Here is a 26,621-nt window from a genome sequence, read left to right as displayed (position 1 = left end):
TGATTTTTTTTTTTTTTGGTGAATTTGTATCAGATAAAATTTGCCTAATAGTGCCCCATGTTGTGGTTTAAGAGCAAAAGACAATGTGGAAATAAAATGGATTTTGTACCTAAGTACTTCATACCCCAGATATGTGCAGTTTGAGGATTTCTGCATTGTAATGGACCTGATTTCTGAGCCTTTAAACACGAGCTACTGGTTTCCATCAAGTATTCTGTGAAAGTCAGTATGYTGAGATTCTGCAGTTCTTAATGAGGAAGATTTTTTAAAAAAAGTGTTCTTTAGTTTCAGTTCATATTACCTTCAGTTTTTAGTTTTGTCATCTAATATTTTTCCCTATGCACACAGACTTTAGCCTTTACCATTTTTTATGTCACTAACTTTTTATCTGCATATATAAATGAATGTATAGTTAAAATTATTTTTAAAAACTATATCTAAATTACATTCAATTATGCTTTTCAATTATGCTCACTATGTCCTGAATGAACTTGGCATTTTCATTAAATGGGAAAATTCAGTGGGGTGAGAGGAAATAATCATTTCTAAAGAAATTTCTGGTGAATGTATAATATCCACAGCTTATGTGGCTGATAAGTTTAAGTACTTTAATTATGAGATCTCAATGGTGTGATAATTAGATAAGACTTCATGTGGAATGCTCTTCAAGTAGTTCAAACTCTGTACTGAAAACAAGAAAAGCTAAGAAATATAGTTCATTTTTGTCCTCTGTTGTAGGTAGCTTGTATGCAGCTCATCAATGCTCTTGTAACATCTCCAGATGATTTGGATTTTAGGCTTCACATCAGGAACGAATTCATGCGCAGTGGATTGAAAGAGATCTTGCCAGTAAGCGTCTCCTAGTCTCTGTTTGCATTTCTGTATAAATTATTCGACTGTTTGAGCTGGCGAGGGGGAATGGGAGAACAAGTTCTAATAAATTATTCTCAGTGGCATTTTATTAAGTCTGAGCGTTAGCAGTTAGATATGAGATTCAACCTTAACACAAGAATGAAAAGATAAAGTGATTTCTCTCGAGCTTATGTTGATTCCTCAACCTTTTAGGCCTTGAATGAATAAGAACATGCAGCAGAGTGTTGTGCAGATAGTGGCTAAGCCATATTGAAGCCATGTTTGGCTTTTTAATATTTAATATAACCTGAGAGTTCTTGTAACTTTAAACTTCAAAATAACAGACTTATGGAAGCTATTGTAAAGCTAGGATTTATTTCTATATGGGAAGTTTTTCCATCCTTTTCACTGTTTCTTCTTTGCAGCAATTGAAATGCATAAAGAATGAAGCCTTGGATATTCAGCTGAAAGTATTCAATGAACATAAGGAAGAAGACATGATTGAGTTCTCTCATCGTCTAGAAGATATTAGATCTGAACTAGAATATCCTTTCTGTCTCTGAGAAGAGAAATTTGTACAAATAACGTAAATAATGGTTATTTTTGTGATACAGTTTTTGTTTAAAATAGTTACTGGTCAACATTTAACTGAAAAAAAAAGTAAGATCTTACTATAATTTTCCTTAACTCTTTTACTGAAGTAAATGATGTTTACAACATGGTGTGGAATACAGTTAAGGACACTAGTGCGGAAGGATATTTTCTTTCTATTCTCCAACATCTTTTGCTGATAAGAAATGATTATTTTGTACGGTATGTTTAATGGTAAATGTTAATTGTGAATTTGGTTATTTTGTAATCATTAATAGAATAATTATTCTAAAAAAAAGACAGCTAATACAATTTWATATTTTTGTGTGCAGACTGAAAATCATATATACCATTTCGTGTAAAAAAGAAAAAAAAAATCATTTCTGAATAAGTGATCTATGCATTTTCTCAATGAGGCAAGGCTGCAAAGCAGTTCTCGTTCAAGCAGTCACAGAAGCAGAACAACCCAAAGGGAGAGACGAAGAGATTTGCTTCCTTTTCTTTCTATAGTTCCTTAGAAGGATAAGTGCAGAGTTTGTTATAGGAGAATGCCTTATCCACAGGTTCACTGTCAGGTGTATTGGTCCTTTACTAAGAAATCAAATGATTCATTTGGCGTTTCCATCTATTGTTCTGTGGAAAAAAGTCCAAATGTTTTGGTTTTACAGTATGCATAGATTGAGTTTTAAGTATATGCTAATAAATAAATGATCTTACCTCTCTCTCTCTTCAGTCCACAGTATTTCAAGTTAATTGAAGAGTGTGTGTCCCAGATAGTTTTACATCGAAGTGGAACAGACCCAGATTTCACATATCGTAAAAGATTAGATATAAATTTCAGTCACTTAATAGGTAAGGACTGCTTGGAAATGATTATGGTATCATATTTTTCTTGTATGCATSCAAAAACAAGTTCAAGTTGTGTATGTGATTAAGAATATTGTGTTTCTCTATATGTGTAAGTATATCTTTATTTGTTTATTTTTGAAGATATTTGTGTAGATAAAGCAAGATTAGAAGAATGTGAAGAGAAGGCTTCAGAACTTTCCAAAAAAGTAAGTAATTCTGAAGCTATGTGATCAGAAGATGGACACAGAGGATTAAGGATAGCTTCATGAGTAAGCTAACTGAAAAGAGCTTTTAACTTCAAAAGCCTATAATCACTTATGTATTAATGGAAAGTTGGATGTTTCTTGTGCAGACTGGGGTGGATGTGAAGTAGTTACCAGAAATAGGTCCTCTTGCTATTTATTTTGAAGTTTCATGTACAAATCTGTCAAAAATCAATTGAGTGCTTGCACTGAATAGTTTTTTATGATATTTTTCAACAAGATTAAYGGTGAGAGAATAAATATTGACTTGTTTGTATTTACAGACTCTGTATTACAGAAGTTTTTTTTTTAAGCTAGAGTTCTCTATACAATTCCAAGTGAAACTATATTAATTATTTCATAGCAATTTGTAAAGACTTGTGGAACTGATGGAGTTGCAGCTTCCTTCACGCTCTGTGGGGAAGTTCGAGTAGCAAATGTGGTATATGTATCCTTAGTTTTGTAACATGGGAGTTTAATAGTCCGAATAGAATGAATTTTGAAAGAAGATGAAATCTAGAGAAACTACAGGAACTTTACAACACTCTTTTTTCCTCTCCTTATTAGTTTGAAAAAGATTTTATAGTTCATCAGGAGACCCAGGCCCTACTGCAAAAAAAAGAAGAACGGATCAGTGAGCTTGAAGCAGAATTACAGGCTTTTAAATCACAGGTATAAGATAGGTTAAAGAATATATTAAGTATTGTTGTTGAAATAAATTTCTCTTGGCTCTTTTTGCATACTCTAATAGTACATTTGAGTGTTTTTTAAGAATCCTCTTATCTGTTATTACTGACTGTTAGTTTCCTTTTTTTTCTGTGTTTTATGCAAGGAATTGTAGTGTGACATTAATTAGCTCTGTGAGTTCCCAGTTGATCCTTCTTGTGCCTCGGTTCTGTTAATTAAACCAGTTTCTTATGTTTCATTTGGGTTTTGCTTTCAGTGTCATATATTTCAAAAGTAATTAACCACATAGGGTAATAAGTCTTATGCTCCTAGATTAGCATTCATCACTGTGATCTTTATCCCTTCACAGGAAAATATTCATTATATAGTTTACTTTGCTGAAGCCTTACCATCGATACACAGCAGTGAAAGAAATAATCAGAAAGAAATAACATAAGAATACTTTGTGATTTTTTTTTTCACTTTTCAAACTCTAATAGATACTTTAAAATATGATAGAAGAAATGTGGATTTGAGTGATATTTCACTTAACTGCTTCAGCTCCTTTGTAAGGAGACTGACCAAGTGAATTTTCTTGTGCTTTGGAGTAGGTAAAACAGCTGCAAGCTAAAAGTGACAAAAGAAAGGCAGCAATGGGAGACGTGTACAGAGAGATGATGAAATATGTTTTGATGGTAGTTTTTTTAGAGATTGTGTATTTTTTTAATAAGTATCACTAGTTCGTCTTTGTTGAGGTAGTATTTAAAAATATCATTCTCATTCAGATTTCTGGTCAGAATTCACTGTTTATGTCAGAATCTATCTTTAAAAAGGGAAAATTGCAAAACTTRTTGCTTCTCTGAGATTTTATATTTCTTTTATTGACAGCTTTATGTCATGGATTAAGAAAATAATTCTCTATGCATTTCCTGGAAAAAAAAATTAAATACTCATCATTTTGTAAGCAAAAAAGATAGCCTTTTCTCTCTTTTTTTTTTCCTGCTCCATTGTTCACCAAAGTTCACTCTAGTTTTTTATAGATATAGACAGTGAGTGTGCACAATTTATTATTATGCTCACAGATTATTATACCAAGAATTTCCTATAATTTGTGTTTCTTGAAATATACTGTAAATGTGAAATAATTAATTAATTCAATTTATTAGTCCTATCTATCCAAAGAGGAATGTTTGGTTTTCCATTTGGCACCAGTTTGAATTTATCATTACTGTTTCTGCATGTTATGACCATATATGTATTATTTGGTGTTCATTTATATTAATTTTCCTTCATTTGTTAGAACTTATTTGTGTCTGCTTCTCAGTGTAAAGAACGCATGTTCAGCAGTTGAAAAAACAGTAATACTTTGGTTACTTTATTTGGTAAATTCCTTGACAGAGAGTTATTTGCTTTTTACAGCCTTTATCCTTTGGTTAACTGTGTTCCCTTCCATAGTTCAAAAATGAAATGGACTATTCCAGTTCATAACTATCAGTTGAATAAGTTGATGTTATCAGTAGTAGATAAATGTTTCTCAATAATATTTGGAATCCATTATAGAAGTTGTTCAAATAGCAATCAAATGTTTGTTTTTAGGCTTATAGAAGTGCATATTAAAAAGACTTATCCTATACAGTATAGATCTTCACCATCTAGACTAATAAATCAGTGCACCATCCTAACAGTTATTAATACAGTTGTCAAATCTGCTTGATTAAGTACTATACAATATTGTGCAGTTGCTGCATTTCCTATTGACTTTATAGTAAAGGGTAACATTTCCTGTTTTTAAAAATATAGTGGCCATTAGTTTTATGTGTCTACAGATTTAAGGCAGCACTGCATGTAATAAGTCCTTTCCTTTTTTAAAAAAAATRCATAGGAGGAGGGGATTTTTTTCATAATTCCCTTGCTGCTTTAGTTCTCCGGAATGAGAACGCTCCTCTGTAGCAAAATATCCAGTCTTCAGCTCTGTTTGTTTGTGGTGGCTCCAAAAAGTATTGCTAGTGTAGTTGTATTCTGTTATCTATTTTAAGTTATTAAATCCCAGTGAAAATTCTCAGTTGTCTAGAACAAATAAGAATATTGAAGACTGAAGTTATGTTTTAATATGTACTGGACTCTGATACTAGATCAGCTTTCACCATCCAAGTGGGCTACACTGCAGTTTTTCATTATTCCATGCGCTTTGTGTTCTGAATATCCACTTGTAATTGAAAGTCTCCATACTGTAAAATCCTAAAGCCAGTGGCTTCTGGATTTAACTCTCAAACTCTAGCTTTTATGATGTGTTTTTTATTAAAAGTCCTGGATGTTTTTCCTTGCCAGTATGGCTCCTTGCCGCCCGGATTTCTGCCATCCCCACGTGGAGACGCGTCGGTGGCGGCCCTGGAAGCTGCAGGACCACATCAGTTGCCTCCCCCTCCTCCACCGCTGCCTTCTAATGGAGCAATCCCACCGCCACCACCGCCGCCGCCCCTTCCCCCATCCATGAAGGGCCTGGGAATCCCTCCGCCACCGCCTCCCCCAGGCCTGCCTGGGCCGCAGCCATCGCCGCCTCCCCACGCTTTGCCCTTCGGGCTGAGGCCTAAGAAAGAATTCAGGCCTGAAATTACCATGAAGAGATTCAACTGGTCTAAGGTAAGGCTGATTAATGGTAAAATTCTCGTGTAGAATATAACATAGAACTTTGTCTTATTTCTGACAATCATATCTTGAGTAACTGATAAATCAGTATTATGTAGGAACTCATGTGAAGACTTTATGCCTTTACATTAGTTTTATTGCTTTTTGAAAACTACACTGCTCTGATTAATCATCCGGGGAGGTCATATGGATAAGCCAGGTCTGCTTGAGAAATAATACAGTCTTGATGCCATCTTGCATCTTGGGTGCTGCTTCAACTGATCTTGTAGGAAGCTGCTTATGCTGGATGATTCACTGTACTGGACTGATACTCCAAGACAAGTGTTTTGCGTCTGTACAACTATCAAGTCTGGGCTGTGGGAAGAAAYGCTGCAAGTTTCTGCATTTGTCCTTGGTGTGGATGTACTCGTATAAAGTTCTAATACTTAAAAATATAATGTCTTTTCTACTCTGGAATAATCAGTTGAGTTTTGGAAACTATAGCTACTTGGCTCCAAATAAGKCAATTTAAAGAACTTAAGTTTTTTATAAAACAATCAAAGCCTCAGTTAAAAAATGTGTGTTGATTGATGTGTTCAGAGATGACTTAAAACTTAAGTTTAAAATCTAAACCAAAAAGAGTTTGTTGTGCTTAGACCTTGGGTAAGAGATTATTCTGTCAGTGCTGGTCGACAGAATCGTTTTGTCTAAAARTACTTCCTATAAGCTTTATTATCTTGAATCAGAAGCACTTTATCAAATTCTAAAGATGAGTTGTTTACCTGTACCAATACTTGATGTGTTTTACAGACCTCTGAACAGTCTGCGTTCTACAGTTACCCTTGTTCTATAGATGTATTTTATAAATTAAATGTTTTTCAGTGTAAAAACAATCAAGACTCTGTGTTAATATGTTGCCTTAAAAGAATGTGATTAATAAATGTTTTGTTCTCTTTCTTTTTTTATAGATCAGACCTCAGGAAATGACAGAATCCTGTTTTTGGGTTAAGGCAGAAGAGGACAAATATGAGAATGCTGACATGCTTTGCAAATTGGAACTTACRTTTTGTTGTCAAAAGAAGGGTAAGTAAATGATTGCTTTAATTTTCTTCTTTTAATGRTTTTAAATACTACATGAAATAATTCTGTATATAGCATTACTGTTCTTTTTTTTTTAAGGAATATGTGAGGGGAAAAAATGAAAATCCCAACCTGCTTAAAGAAATAACATTGAACTTCTACTCACAAAACAATAAAAATTTTATGACTTAAAAGGAAAGCTTTACAAAAAAGTCAAAAAAAATGGCCCCTTGATATGTTGTACTTTACATTTGATCAATTTTGAAAAATCATTTATCAAATATTGACAGTGTACTATGACCAGTCTAGAATCCAGACAGTGGTATGTTTATCTTTAGAATGCATGAGCCAATTGATTTGCTCCAATTCCTTTTCAATTAGAAATTTTTATTTCTTTTAAGCATGTAGCAACCATAGCTCTCCCATGATGTTTTGCTTAGTTTCTTCTTGGATCAGCTTTTACAACCTTGTGGAAGAGCAAACTCTTTAAAGTGCTCCTGGCTTTAAACTTCTTTGTCCTTTTTTAGAAGAAAGTAGTCTTGTTAGTAATTTAGGCTGCTTCTAGCCCATATATAAAATATACAAATTTCCACTGTTATTTCTTGTCACTTTTTTTTCCCTTTGATTGCTATCAGAGACTTGCTGCTTCAGAACAGCCAAAAGGGTGCAATGATTAATTCATTTTCAGATTTTCAATTTTCCAGATGGAAAACAAATTATTATATATGTCTGTTTTAAAATAATTTAGAATGAAATATGTAGTGTAGTGCAAAGGGTGCTCAACCACCCCCTCTTTTTCTTTTTTTTTTTTCCTCCTTACACTTTGCTGTCTTGGGAATTTWTTTGAGTAACAAGAACTCTGCAGCCTTTTTAAGGCAAAGTAGCTTTTTAATGTTTCAAATACTTCAGCTGTGATTTTACTGGGTAGGGAATTACAATTTATTAATGTTAAATCTCATAGATCATAAACATTTTTGCTTGAATCTACTAGAAAAAGTCTGAGAGAGAMTTGTTGTGTAAAGAGATTGTTCTCTTTATAGCATTACGAGAATTCTTAATAAATTTCCCTGATTTAATAAGGTGGAGAGTTTAGGAGGTCACTAGAGGAAAGGCTGTTTCCTGTCTGTAATTAAACAACAAAACTTGGGGTATTGATGCCAGACATGTCAATATCTCAGAAGACTGTGAATCTCCACAGGCAGCAGGAACATTACAGTTAATGAGATTAATATCCCCTCGAAGTGTGACTKAATGGACTAGTTGGTTCTGATACAYAGATTTGATAAAACTTAACAAAGCAAACCTAACATATTTTTTTAAGCATATGGGACTTATAGCTTTTAATTTTTGGAATGATTGTCACCTGGGTGATACAAGAATGTGTTTCATTTTCTGAAGGAGATGGAGGCAGCAAATATGTATTTAGACAAGTAAGTAGATGTCTAAATAGCAACATGAAGCTGAATTTAACCTTTGTTCAAGTGAGTGGTTCACACAAAATAGCTTAAACACATAGATAGACACTGCTGGATTTGTTGGTGTCTGTCTTGGTAGCAGGGCAAATTTAAGTACAAATTAGGCCGCAGAAACTGTTTCTGTTCTCAGGACCTTGGGGAGAGGAGATGCTTCTTTGTAGCTTACATATAAATTATTAGTGAGAACACCACTTGTCAAAGAAATTGGATACCTCTATTTTCTACCCTTCTCAGTCTTGAGGAGATTCAGCATCATCCTTTCCGACTGAGAATCATTGAGCTATTCACTGCACTGAATTTGGGAACGGTCCTTGTCTCTTCTAAAAAGCTCTAAAGTTTTGTCTCTGACACCAGGAAATCAAGAGGATTTTAAAATGATTCTATAGCCGAATGACGGAATTGAGAGCATGAGCTGGCTTCAACTGTGCTGAAGGGTCTGCTTACGTATTCTTTTTTTGTTTGTCTTTGTTGTTGTTGTTATATAGAAAGGGGGTATCTAACTGAGAAAGCAGGAACCAGAATTTTCAGTGATGGTTCAAGTGATTTTTATTCTGATAAGTAAAACTAGATTGAAGTACTTGCAGGTTCAGTTGCTGTGCATTAACAGCTGATGTTACAAAAGCTTTGATCCAGAAGAGGAAGTCTTATGTATACATGTATAATTCACTGAGGAATTTCTACTAGAGAATAGTATAGAATAGAATACATTCTAAGCTTTAGCAGATTTTAGTATAGAGGTTTTCGGTGATGAATAGAAAATAAAGATGGTAATAGAGATGTGAGAGCAGTATTACTACAAGTGCGAAGAAGTAAAATGATTCTGGTTTAAGACTGTAGGAAAAGTACCAACCAGTAGCTTAAAATAAAGATTGTTCACGATCAAAATTAACTCCTGACAGCGTCATGAAGGTCGAAGAGATGGCCATATATTTGTAGAATTACTTAGGCTGGAAGGGATCTGTAGAGGTCACCTGGTTGGACCCTCTGTTAAAGCAGAGCCTCTACGCTCTTGCACACTGTAATTTTCTGTCCTCTAATCTTCTTAACTTGTCTTGGACTGGGGAGCCTAAAACCATGTAACCTCTCCCTGAGGGAGGAGAGGAATAGAGGTGAATTAACCACTTCTCTTCAAGTTTTTAAGTTGTTCTCTTCTTTTAATCTAAAGCAAACAAAAAAAACACTTGATTAATGGTTGTGAGTCCTCTTAAGGAGCTATGGGTGGAATGAGATAATTTCACTTAATTTCCTATTTGTTATAAAGGCATATTAGTCACTTTCCAGAAATTGAACCATTCTGCAAATGTAATAACATTTTTAAGTTGAATTAATGCCTGAACATCAGTGACTGACCATAGTCTTGTAGCAAATTATTGGAAAAGGGTGTAATTTGTTGGAAAGTGCTCTTTATAATTCAATATACGTTTGTATTCTTAAAGAAATACGTGTTTTCAAATAGAGTTGCAAGGGCTAAATGGAAAACCTACTCATTTGTCATAAAGAACTTGAAAGATTCTCTGCTATGTATGGGTTGTGGGAGGAGAATATTAGTTCAAAGTCTGGAAGTATCGATCAATTTAGAATATTTTCAATGCAATTATTTCAAAGATTGGATTATGACTGAAAAGTGCATGTATGCTTTCTCCTCTCTTCCCCCTCCCGACCCCCCCCAATATTTTAATTTATTGTGAGATGCCCTGGCACTGAAATAAAACACTGGAATTACTAGTTTGTGTCAGCAGTTGAAAGAATATAAGTAAGGAAAAAAAAATCACTGTCCTGTGGACACCACTGTACATGTATGGTCCTGCCCAGATTGTTTTTATAATTAGGTAGGAAAAAAAATGTTGCTAATTGAGAAACTTCCAAAATAAAGTGAATGTGGATGGTCTGCACTGGTGTTCTTAGTATGTGGACAACAGTTCGGTTTGTGGGCGGAAGGACAAATGTGGTACCAAGATATGTTGAGGCTTGAAGGAGAAAGAGGTGACGAGATAGGAAGTGTTTTAAGATTAACCAGGATTACATTCATGGTTGCAGATCAGTGTATAAATGTGAAGCAAAGTTTTTCTTGGCACCACTGGTATCAAAGAAATAGCTTACATGCTCTTATTCTTTGAAAACATGAAACCAAGTAGATGATTTATAGTTGACTGACGTGTGAAATACTGAGCAGCAGAGCTGGAGCACAGCTTACATGTGCTTTTTGTATTGTCTGAAGCCTAAAACATAAGATGGGGAAACAAGAACGCTTCRTATCAAGTGACAGCTGCTCTTTGTGTAGTGATCACAATCTTAATGTTGTTCCGAGAGGGAACAAGCCAAGGAAATCCAACATCCAGGTATTGAACTGCAGGATGGGGAGCTTGATGAAAGAGGCGAATGATCAAGCAGACAAGATTTCCTTGCCTGCCAGCAACCTCGTGGCTGCTCAGAAAACGCTGCATTGTCATTCAAAAAAGCCCAACTGAAGCGATTTGATTTTTTAAAAAGAAAAAGAAAAAAAAAAACGTTGAGGGAAAGTTTGATTCATAAGACAGTTAAAGGCAATATCATAGGGAAGAAGAAAAGAAGAATGATATGTAAAATGGGAATGTTTGCCCAAATGATCCCGTCACTGCAGGGCTTGTGGAGAGTTGATCATTCACAAATAAAGCTCTTCTCTGCTGGCAGGTGCTTGAAAAGGTCACTGTAGTTCYCTCTGTTTTATTTTCTGTTCTTTCTAGTTGTGACAGACTTCTCTGAGGCTTTCTGGTGATACAAGGAGGACATGCTTAACTAGTCAAATAGAAGAAATGACACCTGGGCTAATAACATGATTGTTAAATCTGCAGGGAAAGGAAAAATCTTAATCGTGGCTAAAATATTAGTAGATAGTAGATTAGTATAAGCAGACAATTGGGTAGGGTCTCAGAGATTGTTWGAGTCTGTAGTTATGTTGCATTCTGAAAGGGTTCGTTTCAATGATTAAAAACTTGGGTATAAATCATGCAGCTAGTTAGGCATTAGAAAGGTGGCCTTCATAGGTATTTATGTAGGGAGCCCCCTTTTCAAAGGGAAAACTGAGTATTTAATCATAGTGTAGATAAGCATGATTTTTTTTTTAATTTTTATTTTTTAAAACACATTGGCACTGCTTTGGATGATTGGTATAAATGCTTTTGTTTGCTTTTTGCCGTAGTATGGATCAAGCTAACGGCAAGTTTGAGGTGACTATTGGACAATGTCTTCACTCYAGGATGGGCACATCCATAAACAGGCGCTCTTGCTATTTGCTATATCTAGAAGGCAGAAATGAGCAGCTACCAATGAAGCAGCAGAGATGCTGCCCTGGGGTAAAGGAATAAACCAAAAAGGGTTTAAGGGAGAGCAGCAGCGTCAGGGGTTGCACTGAATTTTCCATAGTCTTTGTCAGATGTCTTGGCAAGTGATTTTCAGGTTTTCAGGAGCCTCTTTGCAGTGGGCAGATGAACCTGATCATTAGCACAGGCCTTAGGTACCTGCAGCCTGTAAATATGTGACTGTTTCAGACTCTCTCTTATAGATTATATATATATATATTTTACATTTCTCTAAGAGAGAGTCTGAAACAGTCAGACTGTTAATGAATCTTTTTTTTTTCTAATAATATCAACACATTCTCAAAATACAATCTTTTTTAATATTTTGAAGGGGAAAAAAAATTGGCACGTTCTTTTACTAATGCTTAATATGGACAGGGGAAAACTTAGTTTTTCAGACTGACACATCTAATAAAAGTGGAATGTGAATAACTCCTAAAACATGACTTTTGTATGTAGTTTACATCCCCTCTTCCAAAATATATGGAAAATAATTATTAAAAGTTGGAGGAGAGCATTAACATGTGATCTTTAACATTGTTTTTCTCTTGTGTTTGTAGCTAATGRGTAGAATAATCTGTGACAATGTCATTTATTTTATATATACATAATAAATATATTTATATTTTATAGCATTATATATATAAATACATCTATAAATATATACATATATGAAAATAAATAAGCTATAGCTTGTGGGATTTTAGTTGATTTTCTTTTATGGCAGTTTGAGATGAACTGTCCCCTGAATTCAGTGACTGGGCCATGAGTACCTAACCTCAGAGCCTGGATCTGTAGATCCAAATTATTAGCAAAAATCTGCACATTATTCTAGTAGAGTAGTGGAAAGGAGGCAATCTATGAGCAGAAATAATAGTTTAAGAAAAAAAAAAACTAGAGAGAGTGCTCTCACTGTTGTTAACAGTTAAGAAATATGTAACKATGTAAGTATTTTTTTTCTGTTATTCCTTTTTTATTATGATTTCTTTGTTTCTTGATGTAATTGTAGGTAGCATGCTGTCTCCGATGAGTGCTTGTATCTTTTAGAAAGGTCCTAGTAGGCTAATGGGATATTAATTCTGCTTTCAGCACACATTTTAGAACTATTTTTTTTTGTCTGTCATCTTGTGCTTCAGTCTTTTTTTTCCCTTCCTTTAAAAGATATTTGTGCTCTTGTTTTTTTGTCCTTAGAGAAGRTTTAGAAAACCAGCAGAACTGTCTGTCTATATATATTTATTTATTTATTTAACATATTGGATATTCATTTCCTACCTGTCAAACCACTGAGAAGTGGGAAAAAAAAAGGGAAAAAAAAATAAGATGATGATGGGGGAATGGGAGCTGGCAGTACGTTGGTGTGGATTTGGTTTAGGTTATTAGTGAATGTTTGTCAGTTTGGGTGGGGGGACTTAGTGGGAAAAAAACTTTGCTCCTAGATGTCATATGACTTAAAGAAATAAATGCCAATGGAATGAAAAAACAGGTTTGGCAAACAAAATGCAAGTTAAGAAACAAACAAAACGGAAATCATGATGCCCTTGATCAACTTAATCATTTTTTACATGAAAAATGGTTATTTTTCTGTGACCCTAACATCTCATATTTTTGTCTCTTTAATTGCAAGGGTCTTTCAAGAATTAATTTGCTCTTGTTTAATATTACACACAGCRTTTAAAATTTTAGAAACCTATTTGCATGTTTTCTTCTTATTTAAGTCTTTTTTTACATGTTTATGCACTCAGTGCTTTTAATGTATTTCTAATCTTGTGTTACAAGCATTGATATCAGACTGAAGGCAGCACTATATTTGAGTGCAATAATATCTTCATTACAACAGTCCTTTCATTGTCTTTTCTTCACCAGGAGCTTAGAAAAATAATTTGAATGCAAGAAAGGAAATTTTTGGCAAACCTTACTGGCAAACTTTCAAAGTCACTGTTGATGAAAATTATTAACATTCAATTTTTTTACATGAGGGTTTTCTTTTCCCTTCAAAGAATCTACCTTTTAGTTTCTCAGTGAATGGCTTGATTCAAAGAAGATTTACTTTAAGGACAATTCATATATTGAAAACAAACAAACAAAAAGCAAGGATATTATGTTTTTAATGGTGCAGTAACTTCTGATTCTGCAGCTATAGAAAAAAGATTTGGTCGAAGACACTGGTTTGCCATGCAGAAAGTTGCAGTATTTATGGCAGAACCTTTGACTTAGAGTTTGGTTTGGTTTTGATGGACCAATATCTTTAACAAATCATTAAATTTATTCATAAATAGAGCGGTTAGGATCATTTGCTTTCCCTACCCAATGGGACTGTGCATACCTTTTTATCCGTTAGCTCTTGACAAACATGATCTGATCTTACCTAATGCCTGGTTTATTTTCTTAATTAAGTGGAGTCTTATATAAAGAAAACTAAGCTGGTTACTTCATGGGAACATTTGAAATGCAGGCTGCTTTTCTGAAATCCAGTTGGTATCTCCAAGATAAACTTCTCACGTGGCTTCCTGGTTCTAAACAGATGCTGCAGGTAGCTTGCCTTGGTAGATGCATAGGAGACTCACTCAAGGGTCCCTTTATAAATACCCTGTATGAAAAAGGCAATGACAATAAACTGCATCTGTACCATAAAGTTCTTACAGATTTGTTTTTTGCCCTTAATAGCAAACCAATTGCTGAAACTGTGTAAGGATGAAGAAAATTGTCTAGGTGACCCTGTGTGTGTAGGGAGCTGGACTAGATGACCTCTAGAGGTTCCCTCCAACCTTAAGCATTCTGTGATTCTATGATTCTAAAATATAATTGATCTGAAATAGTAAGAATTACTGATTTTTAATAATTTGTTCAGTTTTAATTGGAGCTACTGCAAAAGGTTCACTTGTACAGAATGAGTCTAGTTGGATGTTCTGCAAACTGCTTGTTTTTTCTTTATTTTCATTGTTTAAGGCCCCAGATACATCAGTGGAATGTTTTTTTTTATCAGGTCTGTCACACAGAAGGAGAATGTTTAGGTTTCCAAAACCCTTCTGGGATCTTGGCCTACAGAGAAAGGAAAGATCCACTAACAAATGCTGGTGTGTCCTCAGGCGGACGAGCTGTCAGCATCTTCTGCCTATTGCAAATCACTGATGCTGTTTTCACTGTTACTATTATTTCTTTCTAAGATTTCCAGGGCAGCAAGATCCTACTTAGGGTGGCTGCTTATGCCTACATTTTGTTGTTCATGCCGAGGGCATTGATTGGGCCTAGGGGGATTTCAAATCTGGCTGCAACCTCCTTGGTGCACGTGCTCCAGAAAGCTGCTCTCTGTTGTTGGCATTTCGGTATAAAATCCCAAAGAATTGGGTCCTCAGTTGGAAACAGCAGGAAGATGGGAAAAGCAACTGAATGTTCAGCAAAATTACGGATGAAAGCAGTGATCAAAGATGGGGTGCAGATGTAACTGGAACATGCGAAGGGGAGCTGGGATTCGAGGCTCGATTGCACCTTGCTGGAGGTATCTTGGCCGGTGGAGTTCAGCAGATCTATAACACTACTGGGGGGAGAAATCAACACCAGAGACAGCTAAAAGCAAAGGGGGTTAGATAAAAGCAAAGGGGGTTAGGTAAAAGCAAAGGGGGTTAGATCACTAGTTGCAAGAAAGCCAGGGAAACAAGTTTGCTATTAGTAGCAACATCCAATGGCAGTGTGAGCCCAATGACTCCTTTAATATCCTGTGGAATGGAAGCAGTAGTGATAAACGGAGGCATGAAGTCTGTGAGTGAAGACCAGCCCTTCCTTCAACAGGCTGTGGTGTTTAATGCCATGGTCTGAGGCCTGTGAGAGAAACCCAGGTGAATGCTGATCTTTCTCAACATGGTTTAGTCTCAAATAAAATGTGAAGGTATTGGCAAAACATTAGCAAGAATGAATGATACAGATCTTTCCCATTCCCTTTTTAATATAATATTTTCATGTCTTCTATCTTAAAACATTTGCAGTGGATGCTGTCCCAGTTGGAATTGCTTTTTCGTTTATGATTGGCAGATCACTTCATTCCTTAATGTACCACAAGAGTGTGTCATAGCACAGTAAATGATCTCTGTGACTGAGGATCTGCTGCTGATTCGGTAAAAGAGGAGAGAGAACTCCTAATATTTATTAACTTTGGTTGCAACTTTTGCTTGTACTTTTGCACCCATGAAGGGGTAACAAACTTGGAACRGGCAGACAGACAGGCATGGTTTAAAACGGAAAGTTTGTTTCTTCTTTGCGAAAGTAAGATCAATGTTTTTTCCTATGAGTTCCTATTTTCACTGAAATTAACAGGATGCATCCTGTAACTCAGAACCTAGTCTCCTACCTGACTCTTCTTTATATCTTTGATTTTATATTTGCTTTTCACATTAGGGAATGCTTTTGTTGTTTCTATTTTATTTAAAGAATTGTCATGTCCTTGTGAAGGGATATTATTCCTCATTCAAAATCTTTGAACATATTTAAATATTTTTTAGCATTTAGGCAATGAACTAATAGAAAATGTACTCTTATGAATGAGAAATTCATAACTAATTCATATAACTAAATATTTTTTAATTCACTATATGATTCTACTCTTAGGTTTTTATGATAAAGCAATTACCAACTTTTAACGTGCAGGTATATTAATACTGTTCTAAGATGGGAATGCTTATGCTTTCTGGTAAAATCATGTTGCAGATCGTGCCTTTGCTCAGCTATGTTGCTGCCTGCTGCTCTTATGCTTTCCAGTTCCAGGGAAAAAGCTGAGGTGACTTGGGCACATTTAGTGTGTAGGGATACTTTTCAATTGAATTACAGAAAACAGATTTTCTTTATATAACAATTATATTTTTGCATTAGCTAAATGAATAGTTTTTAAACTTCACTTGGGTTTCAATTCTGGGAATTACTGCTCTTATAACATTTAACATTACTACATACCACATGTTGCTGAGTACAAATGAATAGCATTTATCTTTCTTGTAGGCTTTATGGTGCTGTTAAGTGCTTTGAATAAGCAGACAAATTTGTTATTTTAAAAGGCTACAGGTAGATAGTGCTCAAGTTATATATGGTGTTTTAGTGTTATTAGTTATTTAATATACTGTAAGTTTTCCTGGAAATTCTGCTCATGGCTTTTTGTGTAGTTTATGACCTTGTCAGATACCAGTTATGAAAAATAGGCTCCAAAATGTGGGACAAATGCTCAAAAGGCAGAGCACAACACAAAAGTGGACATGGAAGTAGGAAAAAAAGCTTTTAAAAGCTTTTTTTTTMTGTGTGATTTTAGTATGTCTGAATACAGCAAATAGTATAAATAAATAGCAATCATAGAGTGTGTGCAACTGTTTGAAGGGAGGATTTAAGGGTTTATGTTCAGGAGGCTGGTGTTGAACAGGGATTCACTGGAGAAGTATGAATACTGCCTCCAACATTGTAAAATTGGACAAGATTTTCCAGTTTTTCTTGATGCAAAATAAAAGCTTTCCATTGGGCACAGCCCACTTTGGTACTGAAGAACTTTGTGTAGATGCCCTGGAAGAGGCCGAAGGAAGCTAGGGCTGTTGTGTAAAAGCACTCAGGGCAGCCGGGTTCTCCGGGATGCAGGAGCGCAGGGTTGCGCTGCGCTTCCTGGGGGAATGGGCGTCTTGCTTCCATAATCCCAGCAGGAATCAAGCAGGTTTTACTGTGCCATGGGACCAGAAAAGGCCTATGCTTCTGGAGAAGCTGGCGTGGTCTCTGTATCGGAAACAACTGTAAGAAAGTTACTTGTTGTTTTTCCCATTTTATTAATTTTTTTAATTTAAAATAACTGAAGCTGGTGCCGTCTGTAATAACTCTATCAGTATTAACTCCCCTCATCCCACAAAATGTTGCATTTTAATATGAATACACATGCATGCTTATGTGTGTGTGTGTGTGTATACTAGAACAGGGAATTTAGTAATTTGTCTTACTTCTAGGGTGTTGAAAATATTATTTCTATTTAATAAATATTTTGCAATAAGAAACCACAGCTGTAATTTACCGAGCATTGTTATACAAGTGGTACACAACAGTCCTTTTATTTCAAAGGAAAAAAGGTAATTTGGTACCTGAATATACTGGCGCCTAAAGGCAGATGATGTGATTTCCTCGTATTCTACATACCTTCATGGAAATATTATGGATATAGACATTGCATCTGTTATATTTTGTAACTTAGTGCTTTTCTAATGAATTAATTGTGACCTCAGCTACTAATTAATAGTGTAAGTGCTTATTGTCTTTTCTGTTTTGTTAGGTTCCTTTCCACTCCATCTTACAAGGCTTTTCTTCAAGAAAAACAAAACTTAGGTTGATAGTCTATAGAACCATAAAATTGAACAAATGGCCATTGACTAATTTTATATGTTTTTCTTAGTCCTTATTATTATTATTATTTCTATATTAAATGTTCAAAATCAATACTTGAAATGGGTAATCTTTCGAACAGCCTTGAATAATTGGCTTATTAGAGTATTTTAAAACATACAATCTAAATGAAAGTAAGCCTCATTTGCCTTCAGTTGCAATCTTGTTATGGCTTGAGCCTACAAGAGCTTAGCGCTTAATTTGATGACCATGAGAATGCTTAACAGTGTAATTCAGATGCTTAAGCAGTGTATCCTGTAATAGTATAATCTTTTGTTTGACACACAATGCCTTGCAACTTTCAAAACCTCATTAAGTATTGCTAATATCATATCTTCCTAATAATCGTGTCTTAACCATTGTTAATGGCAAAGGCAACCTTTAAGCATGTCGAAAGTGATCTTGTGATTTGGTGTAAAAGGTGGTGGAATTTTCCCAAACTTCAACATTTTTGTAAATCCAACAGTTTCAACTTGAATACAGCAGGTCCTGTATAGGACTGTATAAGTCCTATAATGTGTTATCTACTTCATCTGTTTAACGAAACCAGATAAAAACTACTTCTTGCAATATTTCATGCCTCTTGCTCCTTAATTTCTAATATTATTTAAACACTTCCTTTGGAAGTAGTTTTAAAGTGATAACTAAGAGGACAGTTTAAGGTGGCAGAGACTCTGCCATGATCCAGGCACTACAGTGTTCTGTAAAGTGTAAAGTAATTTCTAGGGCTCTATGTCAAAAGAGGGAACAGAAATTGGGGAGAAAATATAACTTCCCATGAAAAAAAAWTAGGAATGAATGCCCCTTTCAGTTTAATGAACATCTCGGAACTCAGTGTTCAGAGTGAGGTCCACAAGCAGCTGTCAGAAAGTTGACTCTTAATATKCAGTGTGTCACTGAAAGCCTAGTATTCGTGGTAGTTATTAAATGCCCATTATAAATTAYGTAGCTATTAACCTGGCTTGCTAAGGAGTTACAGTACAGAGGTCTGTGCAAGGCGGTTCTTCTACTATTTAATTAAGTTTTTTTTCCTACAGAATGTGGACTGCATTGTTTATATTCACCTCTCAAGAAGTTAAGGCTGTTTTGTGATGCCTGAGTTACTTATTAGATACGGCAGCTCTAGCAGCATCAAGGCTTTGTGTGACCTTAATGGACACTTAATTTAGAATTATATGTTTATATATGCAATTTGTTTATTCTAAGAGTACTCTGTTGCACTCTAGAGGTTTGGCTTTCATTAAGATTTTTTACTAGATTTAAAAATGAATTAATTCATTGTTTATTGTCTGCTAGCTTGTTTGAAAGATATGTTAATGCTGTTTTCTATGAACAAATATTTTATGACCTTTTATTACTTGATTTTTCTTCACACAATTTTGACAGTTTTTTTCCAAGGTGTTCTCTTGTTCAACTCTTATTTTACCTTAATATGGTTGTTACTTATATATTAAGCTTCATATGTCAGATCAAAGTTTCTTAAGAATTTTTTTTCTTTGAAAAACGTGTGTATGTGCAATATAATCTGGGCTTCGGAGAGAAAAAGATATTCCCATCTTGGACCTTGAAGACTTAAACCCATAAACTGCTTTTGAGTCAATAGATGGGTACTTGGCATATTCCAAATGCAAGCAACTTTCTCCAGTTTGTATGGAAAATGCTTTCCCTGCACCTAGTATAACGTAGTTAAGATGGGATGTAGCTTTCTTTTAGGGAAGCAAATATGTGCTGTAAAAGCTCACTCTTTATTACAGAAGAAAAAAGATTTTTTTATTTTTAAATTTACCATAGTTGATTTTTTCCATTATTGCTCTTTTGAGCTTACATTGGAAAAACACGTTTTAAAAAATCAGCATGTGGTTTATGAAACCATGTTCTCTGTGCTCGAATAAATTTCAATAATAAATTTGAAATATTACGGCTTCTGTTATTAATATCCATTTTCTAACTCTTTTAGCTTCTACATTATTTGAATTTCATCCTTTTTCTGCAAGGAAACTGTAATTTTAAGAATGCATAGATCAGAATTGGATGTTTTGCTCTTTGAACTGAAACTAATAAGTATAGAAAAAAATTGTAGTTTAGTAATTTGAATTTGAGATTGTATTTTTTCTGTATTTCAGCATTTGTTTAAATTTATCCTTTTGCATAATGTCTGAGGTGATTTAAATTAAACCTGAAAGCAAACTGRTTTATTTTAGTAATACATTAGTTCTTAAGGGCCACAATGTAAAATTAACATAACATGCAGTTTATCTCTAAACTGTTCTTTTGTAGTCAGTAAGATCACTTGCCTAACAAAAACTTAATAAAGATCTGGAATTATATTTGGTGCTGTCACGTTCTCATAGAAGTAGTCATGATAAGCTAAATGCATGTGGCTTTGCACTATTTCAGATTTCTCATTAATTTTCAGTATAGTCCTGTATCTTCAGATTTTTATTATACATTTCCTACTACAGAAAACCAGTTGTTTTAGTGTCTTGTTGGATATTTGCATCACATCCTTTTGCTGTGTATCCAAATGGCACTGTGAGTTGCTGCTCCTTCTTCACCATAGCAACCTGAAGTTGCTGTTTTAGATCTTTCTTCACCCTCTATTATGCCTTTTTTTGGCCTTTGAATATTTAAATAAGACTCTATACCTTACTCATTATTAAAGTCTTATGAGAAACAAATATTAACTTCATAATGAATAACTTACTAATTAGTCTTTCTCGATGCAACTCACTGTTTGGCATATGCTTAATATATACGCAATGGTTTTAAATGTTATGAGGCTTAAATACCTAACAGCCCTCCCCACCCTCATTGTAGTTTAGAACTGTCAGTTCAGATCTTTGTTTCAATTATTAACACAGAACTTTATATTAATGTGTGTTGAAAGAACTTTAAACACACATAACAGCTTTTTTTGTTTTCTTTAAGTCTCAAAAGCAATGACCTTTTTTAAATAAATTGCATGTTATAGTTGTGCTTCTAAATAATCCCTTAGAGAATTAAAGAAATTATACTTTCTAACCAACAAATGCTCTTCTGAACCATGGGATCAGTTCTCCCTGTAAAAGTTTTTTATCGTGGTAGCTCTCAGAATGAAATTACAATGTAATATTTTGTAGGTTGCATTAATGCATACGGTAGGATTGTTTTCTGCAAAATCTTCAGACAAGCTACAGTTGTAAGCTTAGAAATAATTGTCTTTTTATATAAGCTTGATATTTTGTTTACTGTGCTGTAATAGGTTTGATTATCCACTGACAAGAACATATGCTATTTCTTTGAGTAATGTCAGCTACATGTGTATGTTGATTTTGAGATAAATTAGACTATGTTTCTTAGCTCTGAACAACAATTTTATTTCTAGTTTTTGTACTTACATTTATATGCAGAAAGAAGATGTAAGAAAGCAACTCCATTGATCATCTTTGTGCCACAACAGGTCCAGCTTAGTAAAGTTACCTTGTGAAGTCTCAGAACTGTATTCTAAACTTCATTCCAATAGAAGTGGATTGATAGTCATACTCCAGGTGTAAAGTGCATGTCTCAGACACTTACTAATGAGTGACTTTTGTTGTTACTCATCATTCACACACAAAAACCCAACATTATAGACCCAGAATATACCTAAGAATTTCTAATTTCAATGTCTACACATGTAGTACTTTTCATTACTTTTCAATATTTGTTTTGACACTGAATATAGTTCATTTTGAAAATAGTTGAAAGGACAAAAACTCTCCAGTAACGAGGGACTTGAGGAACTTTTGGAATATCCCTCCTTTTACTAGTTGACTTGTGGCACTTATTGCCCAGTGGCAAAGGCAAATTCTTGGAGCTTTATGGGGGGAAAAATACAGCCAGAGAGGATTGAGGGTTAGGATTTTCCCCTTTTTCCCTGTCAAATGCAGTATAGTATTGAGGTCCTTCTAGCCTAGTGTGAACCCTTTTCATAACGGACATGAAGACGTGGGGGCTCAACGGTTCCATGCACGAATGTGCTGTACAGCCGCTCTCCTTTCAGCTCCAGGGAGCAGGAACTCAGCCCTGCTGCTATTCAGGGAGGCCCGACAGAAGCTTCTTTGGCCTCTAGCTGCCAGTTGGGTTGGAAAGGCAGCAACTCCTTTTCCCTGTCAGAAATGAAGGCTTWATGTTTTAGGTGGATGGATGAATATACAAGAGAATCAATTGGAAATTGCAAAAGAGAACTCTGACTTCATAACTTTGTGGTCTGAACTATGAGGGTCTCCATCCTGCCTTAATAACGGAGACAGACTAATAGATTTAGGTGCCTGTGGACTTTAGACTCTCTTCTGTACTGGAGCTTTTGTGCTAGTGGGAACAGAGGGAAGAGAGGACAGGATAYGAGGACAATTGACCAAGAACCTCTTGATTTGTTGCATAATGTAGAACAGAAGTCTTTATTTCTGAAGGCAGAAAATAGAAGCATTCTCCACATGAACACATGCACTTGCTTTTCTCTTTTAGACTAAATTTCATTCATTCAGGATGCACAGATATTCCCCCTCCCGCCCCGGTGGCCTTTCTTACTCTAATTTCCTCCCCAAAGTCTGTCCAGATCTTGAGTGTACATCTTTGCATCTTGGGACATGCTTCAAAGCCAATTAAGCCCTAACTGGAGAAAACATTTAAATGGGTGATGGCATCTGCYCTCTCTTTTCTGTAGAACATTGTTAGTGGGGACCTGTGACAATCTGATTTTCCAGATTAAATGGAGGAAATGTGATGACCATCTCAGGGATTTTGAAGGTCTTCAAAAATGCTTCTCAATAGGTTACCTTGTGCCAGAGACCTGTCTCAGTTCGATAACTGAAGGACACTTCTTCACTGTGTATCCCTTCTGATATCAACTTGCACCTTTTGCAGCTTCTGTGGGGACACATCTGTTATTCTTTGTATAATCGGCCAGAATAGGCTCAAGACCTGCACATTAGACAGTAACTGAGACATCTGAATGCATTTGGACATTTACCTTGCAGTTGTCTCTAACTCAAGTGAGGTTAAAGTGAAATGAAATGCATACAACTATTGATTAACAATAGCCAATAGGGCAATAAAATGCATATGAAGGACATAGGTATAAATAAAAGGAAAGCCACCACTCACTAAGATTAAGTGGTTTTAAGAGCTCACCTTTCCTGCCTTATGTTAATATGGTCCTATCAAAACAAACCAAAATAGCCCTCCGATCCCTGCCACCCCTTGGCTAATCCATTGTGAGTACGTCAATTTCTATGTTCTGGAGGACCCAGAAAACTTCACTTACTGCGTGGTAAAYGTAAATGTAAATGTAAATGTAAATTTGATAAGTATAACAAATGAAACTGATTGTATTTGTGCTGAAGAAGCAGTGATTGCCCTATGGAGAAATCCGTATGTTAATAACATGTTTCTTGGTTGCTTCAAGTGCATTTATGCTTTTATCAGTGCTCTTGATAGCATCTCCAAGAACCATATTGCTTTTGAAGGAGCGTTCATTTTATTAAACATCAGGATGGTTTTCCAGGTAAATGGTGATGTATGAAGTATTGGCTTACAGTACTCCAGATAGAGTCAGTAAGCTTTTGTCAGTAAGCGGAATTCCTTGAGATGTGCTCTCTATGTACATGTTTACTTTTCCTCTTCCAGAATTTCCTAAGATAAGAGAAAGGGTCTTGCACCACACTGATACAGCAACATGCTCAACTTTGGCAGAAGACGTATGCAAAGCAGCGCAGTGGCTTTCTGTTTTCATTTAGAAATGGCAGAGGCAACCATACTATGGCATATTTATGCTTTCATGGTAGAATCTGTAGCTGTGGAGGTGTCTCAGAATAACGTGTCTCAGAATTTTTGCTTCCTAAAGAATAACTTGCCTTTCTGAAAGTGATACTGACATCACAATACAGATATATCCCTTAGTGCTGCCTTTGGGGGATGGATACTACAGAAAATACTTAATTGACGGTCAAAATTTTTTATCTGTACTTGAAATCTCTACTGCCTCCAATGTGTATTTATTACACATTGCCTTCTATAGAAGGGAAAATTAGTCTTGAACTCACTGTTCTTAAATGTACCTTCTGCAATAGTCTTTTTGAAAGAGGTTCATTGCTTTGTCTCATACTGTCATTTCATGTATCCCTTTCTACCGAGGCAGGGAATTCTGATGTTTATCCTTAAATATATAGTGATTACCTTTTTTGTTGGTTTGAGACAAATACATTCATTATAAATTACGCTATTTGCCATTGCTACAGTTAACTAATGCCAAGGTAAAGAATTTGGCAAAACATAGTTATTGATGGATCCTCCATTGCAATTTTTTTTCGGCATCCAAAGTCGTCCTGTTTTATAGCTCCTCTTTCRTCACTGAACTTTTCTCTTTTTTGCATCTATGTGTTAATTTCTGCAGAAATGTGTCACCTATTAATAAGAAAAGTCTGAATTTTTTCATGCTTTCTAACTGTGAGTAGTGTTTAAGGAAATATTTTTTTCTAGATATAGACATTTCTATGCTGCTGCAGTTGTGTAGTGGACAATTAGTTTTAGTTCTTCCCAGTCTAGCAGGAAATGTTTGGAATATTTGAAGAAATTTGAATTTGGATTTGGGATCGAAAAAGTGGTTTTTTTTTTTTTTTTTTTTTTTTTTTTTTTTTTTGTGTGTGTGTGTTTTAGAAAAAAACTCTGGGCCATGTGCGACAGGAACGTAGAAGCTGTGGCTGTGTCCTTGAAGAGAGCCACCTTGCATATTCCCATCCCAGCTACGCACACAGCCTTGTGCGCTCTTGCACTCTTGCTCTTTCCTCAACAAACTAAAGATAATAAGGGAGAACTGTCCTCTGACTTTCATGAGATTGACTTTTTGGATGGGAAAAGCAGGCACTAGTGCAGCACTTAACAGATTTTTTTTATTATTATCATTTTGTAGAAGGAGGAAGGAACTGGATGAGCAACCATAATTCTGCTGCATAGAGACCTATAATATTTTGCCAGAAAAAGGGAAATGTTTACTAAATTAAAAAAAGAAAATAAATATATACATACTAAAATTCCTTCTGGAGGAGACAGAAGGATTAGCTTTGGGATAGCTGTTTTCTCATCTCATTAGTGAATAAAACAATATCTTTTGCGTGTTATGAATACAACTAATACATATTTATAGTCAGGTATATGTATATACATTCTTTTATACATATATGCTTATATATATGTTCTTTTTTCCTTGGAAGTTTATTTTTGCATTGCAGACTTTATGATGTGAATTCCCATATGGATATTTCATTCAGGTATGACATTAAATTTCATCCAAAGGAATACAGTAGGGATACTAGCAGAGTTTTGTAAAGATGGTTTGTTATCTGGAGGATGTATAGCTTATTTTTGTATTAGTATCTAAATTAGATGATTTTGAGTGGCACAATAAGCTGCTTCAGTTTATGCCAAATGACATAATTCATAAATATTCGATGTTGTACTGAGCTGCTAGCTCAAACCTTTTAATGTTTGTCACGTGATCTGGAGAAGTGTTTATCTTAAAGTGCAGTGCAATTGTGTCATTAGAGCCTTAAAGTACGTTAGGATTTCTGTAGTTGCTAATGAAATGTCTTCTTTTCAAAACTGTTACATGGACAGCTGACTCTTTAAACTAATTGTAATTCATTGAGGCGCCCTATAATCTACAAGGAAGTTCACCTCTGCACTGTGCCTGTCCAGCTGTTGTCTCAAACAATTATCAGCAAATTATTGTTCTGGTAGGTACCACGTCATGCTTGAAAGTGAGATGAAGAAAATTAATGAGGGAGCACGGGTGGTGGTTGATGAAGGTTAAGGAGCTGCAGTAAGGCTTTCCGCATTCCTTGCAATGACTGTTGAGACGGAGGCAACGTGCTCTACTGAGACCGTGCAAACAAGGGTGCTGATTGACAGCCTTGGCTTTAGCAATGCAAATGTTGACTAAGGCCGTGTTTTGTTTCAGCCTAATATTTGGGTTGCTTGTGCCTGTAAAGACCATGCTTTTGGCTTATCCCGCAGTACGTTATTATTATTGTTCTTTTTTTAATTGTATTTTGGGTTTTAAAAACCCCTTTTATTTGATTAGCAATGACTTATATAACTTTTAGTCATCATTACTATGCAATTTTACTAAAGGAACATCGAGAGTTTTTGATAGTTATTTTTGACTGGGAGGAAAATGCTATAGTACCTCTTCTCTAAGTTAATTTAAAATCACAGGAGATTTTATACTATAGGTTTATTAGTCCAATTTCAATGACAAGCAAAATGACTGAACAGAATTTCCACGGAGGTATAATCAAACATGTAAAGGGAGGTGGAAAAAGAGATCAGATGCAGCATATGAAAAGTAAATTATGCCAGACTGAAATGATGGAATATGTCTTCTTTTGAGAAGATAAATCACTAATCCCTTCTAAACAAAATAAATGTGGTAGATTTAGTCTCTGTGGACTGCAATAGAATTTTTGATACTGTGCCACATTTAAAAAAAATGA

General features: G+C 35.1%; 1 protein-coding gene across 1 annotated transcript in view; it reads left to right on the top strand.

Moving 5' to 3' along the window:
* DIAPH3 (diaphanous related formin 3) overlaps nucleotides 1-26,621 on the top strand; it is a 185,000-nt gene that overhangs the window by 34,462 nt on the left and 123,917 nt on the right. The window contains exons 10-17 of the mRNA XM_026034312.1: nucleotides 739-849; nucleotides 1,278-1,396; nucleotides 1,549-1,665; nucleotides 2,177-2,295; nucleotides 2,434-2,498; nucleotides 3,102-3,206; nucleotides 5,529-5,840; nucleotides 6,794-6,908. Coding sequence (XP_025890097.1) covers nucleotides 739-849; nucleotides 1,278-1,396; nucleotides 1,549-1,665; nucleotides 2,177-2,295; nucleotides 2,434-2,498; nucleotides 3,102-3,206; nucleotides 5,529-5,840; nucleotides 6,794-6,908 — 1,063 coding nt within the window. The remainder of the gene's footprint in view (nucleotides 1-738; nucleotides 850-1,277; nucleotides 1,397-1,548; nucleotides 1,666-2,176; nucleotides 2,296-2,433; nucleotides 2,499-3,101; nucleotides 3,207-5,528; nucleotides 5,841-6,793; nucleotides 6,909-26,621) is intronic.

The sequence above is a fragment of the Nothoprocta perdicaria genome, unplaced genomic scaffold, assembly GCF_003342845.1.
Source record: "Nothoprocta perdicaria isolate Ctin4 unplaced genomic scaffold, notPer1 scaffold_142, whole genome shotgun sequence".
Lineage (NCBI taxonomy): Eukaryota > Metazoa > Chordata > Aves > Tinamiformes > Tinamidae > Nothoprocta > Nothoprocta perdicaria.
This window is presented reverse-complemented; position numbering and strand designations above follow the sequence as displayed.